At 49.1% G+C, this 4617-nt stretch overlaps 1 protein-coding gene across 1 annotated transcript in view; it reads left to right on the top strand.

Moving 5' to 3' along the window:
• Positions 1 to 3619: 3619 nt before the first annotated feature.
• Positions 3620 to 4617, top strand: part of Vkorc1 (vitamin K epoxide reductase complex, subunit 1) — a gene marked incomplete in the record, with an annotated part of 2750 nt that continues 1752 nt past the window's right edge. Inside the window, 1 exon segment of the mRNA XM_005405300.2 lies at positions 3620 to 3872. Within this exon segment, the coding sequence (XP_005405357.2) occupies positions 3700 to 3872 (173 nt within the window).

The following is a 4617-nucleotide window of genomic DNA, read 5'->3' as shown; positions in this document are numbered from 1 at the left end:
AGGTATGCACCGCTGTGCCTGGCTAGAGCCATCCCTAAAATGGGAAGCCCTGGAAAAGATATACATTTGGGTAAGATAAAGTTTCAGTTTTCTTCTTTCTTTTCTCTTTTTTAATATGAGTGTTAGTGTATGCTACTGAGGGTTGAACCCAAGGCCTTCACACTGAGCTATATCCCCAGCTCTTTTAATTTTATATTTCATTTTATTTTGAGACAAGGTCTCAACGGAAAGGAGAAAGGAAGGCAATAAATTATGGAGAAGGCTTTGGAAGGGCTAAATTGCCCAGGCTGGGCTCAAACTTCCTATCCTCCTGCTCCAGGTTCCAAGAGTGCTAAGATTCCACGTATGTACCACCACACCCAGCTAGGGGTTCAGTTTTTTGGTGTTTTGTTTTTACTTTTTTTTTTTTTTGGTCCCAGGGAATCGAACTCAGGACCTTGCTCTTGCCAGGCAGGCACTTGTGCCGCTGAGCTATATCCCCAGCCCAGGGGTTCAGTTTTGAGTGTTTTGGATCTAACAGGCCTTTGAGACATCCAGACGATGACGCCCAAAAGATGTTTCGAAATACAGCTGAACCCAGGAGAGAGATGTGGGCTTGGGTCAGAGCTTGGAAGTCATGACTTACAGGTAGTAAGAGGGGACAAGAGAAGAGATAATGTTGCCCCCTGAGGCAGACTGTATTTTTCTGAAGATGGTCCATCCCACTAGGAACTTACATGGGCATGAGCCAGGTGTGTGGTAAATGCCTATAATCTCAGCACTCACCAGCACTTCAGGAAGCTGAGGCAGAAGGACTGCAAATTCCAGGCCAGCCTGAGCAATTTAGTGAGATCCTGTCTCAAAGCAAAATAAAAGGAGGGTGGGGATGTAGTTCAGGGGTACAGTGCCTGCCTACCATGTGCGAGCTCCAGGCTTCAATCTTCTGTATTGAAAAAAAAAAACTAAATAAAAATTTTCTTCCGGTACCAGGAATCGAACTCATGACCTTGCCCTTGCCAGGCAGGCGCTGTGCTGCTGAGCTAAATCCCCAGTCCCCCTAAATAAAAATTGATCTTCCCAAATTATTATTATTATTTTTTGTTTGGTACCGGGAATTGAACTCAGGACCTTGTGCTTGCTAGGCAGGCACTTGTGCCACTGAGCTATATCCCTGGCCCTCTTCCCAAATTCTTAATGCATAAAATCTACATGAGAGGGGGTAATACTAGTATTGTTTAAACCATTTATTTGTGTTGATTTGCTGAATAGTGATGTCATCAATAATCACAAACTTTTAGTCTCTTCCCACACTGAATAGGGTGGAAGGGAACCAACAGGATAAAGCAGATATGGTGTATGACATCTCAGGTTAAATTGTAAAGGCACTGTGGCTTCCATCTTGTTCCCTGTTAGATCATTCATTCTAGGGGAAGCCAGCAATAAATAACAGAAACACCCTATGAGATTGTTGAGAGAGAGCCGGGCGTGGTGGTGCACACCTATACTACCAGCACTTGGGAGGCTGAGGCAGGAGGATTGTTGTTCGAGATTGAGTTCGAGACCAGCCTGGGCTACAAAGTGAGCTCAAGGCCAGCCTGAACTGCATAGTGAGACCTTATCTCAAAAAAGAAAGAAAAAAAGAAAGAAAGAGAGAGAGAGACAGACAGACAGACAGACAAACAGAGACAGAGAGAGATAAGAAACAGGCATAAATCCCAGTCCTCTGAATTAGTTTCTAATTGTACCTGTAACAAATTACCACAGATTGGGGCTGGGGATTTAGTTCAGCGGCACAGCGCCTACCTGGCAAGTGGGAGGTCCTGAGTTTGATTCCCAGTACCAGAAAAAAACCAAAACCAAAAAACAAATCAGCACAAATTTAGTGGCCTCCAATTATGCAAATTAATTTTCTTATAGTTCTATAGCAGTTCAAAGTCTACAAGTCTCACTGGGCTAAAGTCAAGATCCAATAGTTCCTTTCTGGCGACTGTAGGGAAGAAGCCATTTCTTGCTGTTTGCTGCTTCTAGATGCCCCCAACACTGCCTTTCTGCTGTAAAAGTGATATTTCTCTGTGACTTCTGCTACACTCTTTCACTTTAAGGACTCTTCTGATTACATTGGATCATCTACTAATTCAGGATAATATCACTTTTAAAATCAGTAGATTAGCAATTTTTATTTATTTATTTATTTATTTATTTTGTCATTTTGAGACATGGTTTCACTATACAGTTCAGGCTGGCCTTGAGCTCACTTTGTAGCCCAGGCTGGTCTCAAACTTGCAACGATCTTCCTGCCTCAGCCTCCTGAGGCTGAGAGTTACAGGCATGCGCCACCATGCCCGGCTTGCTTAGCAATTTTAATTCCATCTGCGACTTTAATTCCTTTTTGGCATATAACCTAACAGTCACATGTTCCAGAGATTAGGACCTGCACGTTTTTGGAGACCATTATTTGACCTACCACTTACTGGAATAAGTGAAATAGATCTGAAAAGGAACAGCTATAGAGGGAAGAGGGCCTGCAGGAGAGGGGACATCATAGTACCCAGCGGAAAAGAGAGCTCACAGGAGGGAGTGCACAACAATGACTAATACTAAACCAGGTATGGTGGCACACGCCTGTAATCCCAGCACTCAGGAGGCTGAGGCAGGAGAATCTTTGCGAGTTTGAGACCAGCCTGGGCTACAAAGTGAGCTCAAGGCCAGCCTGAACTGCAGAGCAAGACCCTGTCTCAAAAAGACAAGAAATAAAACAAAACAAAACTAAACAATGACTAATACTATTGGCAGGTAAAGCAAGATGAGATTGGAAAAATAACCACTGGATTTGGCATCTTGGTGATCCCACCACCAATTGTCAGGGGAGTGTCTGGGGGTAGAAGCTAGTTTCTGCGGTGGGAAGATGGCAGGAAGCGGAGAACAGGAATGTAAATTGTATCTCAAACCTTGGCTGTGAAGGGAGGATGTGGATAACGGGGAGGAGCTCGCTCGCGAGGTCCTCTTGGCTAAGGGAGCCTTGTTGCTGTTTCTGAAACAAGTCTTCATGCAGACGGGAAGGATGGAGGGTTTGAAGGCACAGAAGAGACGGGTCTTCAGTAGACGGAGCTGTTGTAAAGGGCAGCTTGGAAAGAAGGGACCGGTGGGTTGATGCAGGCTCAAGTTTTTTCATGGGGCGCCTCAACAGTACAGAGGTTGGGCAATTGTGAAAGGTGTGGCTTAACGGAATTTAAGGGAGCGAGAACTCCGCCGATTGAAAGCAGGAAGCGAGGCGGGAAGCGGGAGGATATTAGGCTGTAGCCCCAGCAGTGTCTGAAATAGTCACTCAGGGAAATGCTTGCCTCCTGAATCGGACCTAGGTCGTGGATGTGTTAATACCGAGAATAGGGCTTGGTACAGGGGAACCGCAGAATGCTGTTAGTCACGTTAATAATACATTTCCCTCGATGACTCGTAGCCCCTCCAACTACAGTTCCCGTCGGGCCTGCAGCCGCTTCGTCTGCGGTTACCCGCTCCCTCAATGCAGTTTACAACCCCAGCATTCCTCGCTGTTTTCGTGCTCGCGATGGCATCTACGGAGTGCCGAGAACAGCCAATAGGATCCGGGAGAACGCGCCAGTGCCAGCCAATCACCAAGCTGGCGGGGCAAGAAGGGCGGGGCTTTGCGGAGCCTTCCTGAGTGGTTCCCGGCCACCTGGCACTGGGGCAGGACCTACAGAAATGGGCTCCACCTGGAGGAACCCCGGGTGGTTGCGGCCAGCGCTCTGCCTCGCAGGCCTGGCGCTCTCTCTCTACGCGCTGCACGTGAAGGCGGCGCGCGCCCGCGACCGGGACTACCGCGCGCTCTGCGACGTGGGCGCCGCGATCAGCTGTTCTCGCGTCTTCTCCTCCAGGTGCGCGCGGAAGGCGTGGAGAGCTTGGGGTTCGTGGCGGCCAGGTTGCCGGATGATTTTGGAGACTGAGATCAAAGTGCCTGAATGTACACTCCGAACCTGGACTGGTCGAGGCGATGTGCACAAAGGCTGGGCTACTCAGAGATACTGGTGTTCCCGATGAATGTCGGGCAGGGGCAGAGATTCTGGGGAATTGCACGTGGATCCGAATGCCAAGGAATAACGGTGATCCAGAAAGAGGGGCCGGGGGCGCCGGGGATGTAGCTCAGAGGCACAAGCGCCTGCCTGGCAAGCGCCAGGTCCTGAGTTCGATTCCCGGTACCAAAAGCAAAACAAAAAACAGAAAGAGGGGGCGGTAGAGCAGAGGGACTGATGGTGGGCCCAGGATGGCTGCGAGGAGTAGGGTGGGGAGGTGCTGGTGATGGCTGTTCCCGGGGACAAGGTGGCTAGTCTGGGTGTGCTTGTGGATCGGGGGATTAGTAGTTATCGGCATGAGAGAAAGTGGAGTGGGCGGCCTAGGAGCTGGAGATTTGTGGGTTCAGGGCAAAGAGAATATGCCTCAGTGTGTTTAACTCCAAAGCGGGGCCAACCATTAGGCCAATTTTGGCATTGAAAGAACTTTTGAGCGCTGGGCATGGTGGCGCACGCCTGGAATCCCAGCGCTCAGGAGGCTGAGGCAGGAGGATCGCTGCAAGTTCGAGGCCAGCCTATACTGCATAGTGAGGGCAAGGCCAGCCGGAACTAC

This window comes from Chinchilla lanigera, unplaced genomic scaffold, assembly GCF_000276665.1.
Source record: "Chinchilla lanigera isolate Chin_1 unplaced genomic scaffold, ChiLan1.0 scaffold00092, whole genome shotgun sequence".
NCBI lineage: Eukaryota > Metazoa > Chordata > Mammalia > Rodentia > Chinchillidae > Chinchilla > Chinchilla lanigera.
The sequence above is the reverse complement of the archived record's forward strand: the minus strand, read 5'-3'. Positions and strand labels throughout refer to the sequence as shown.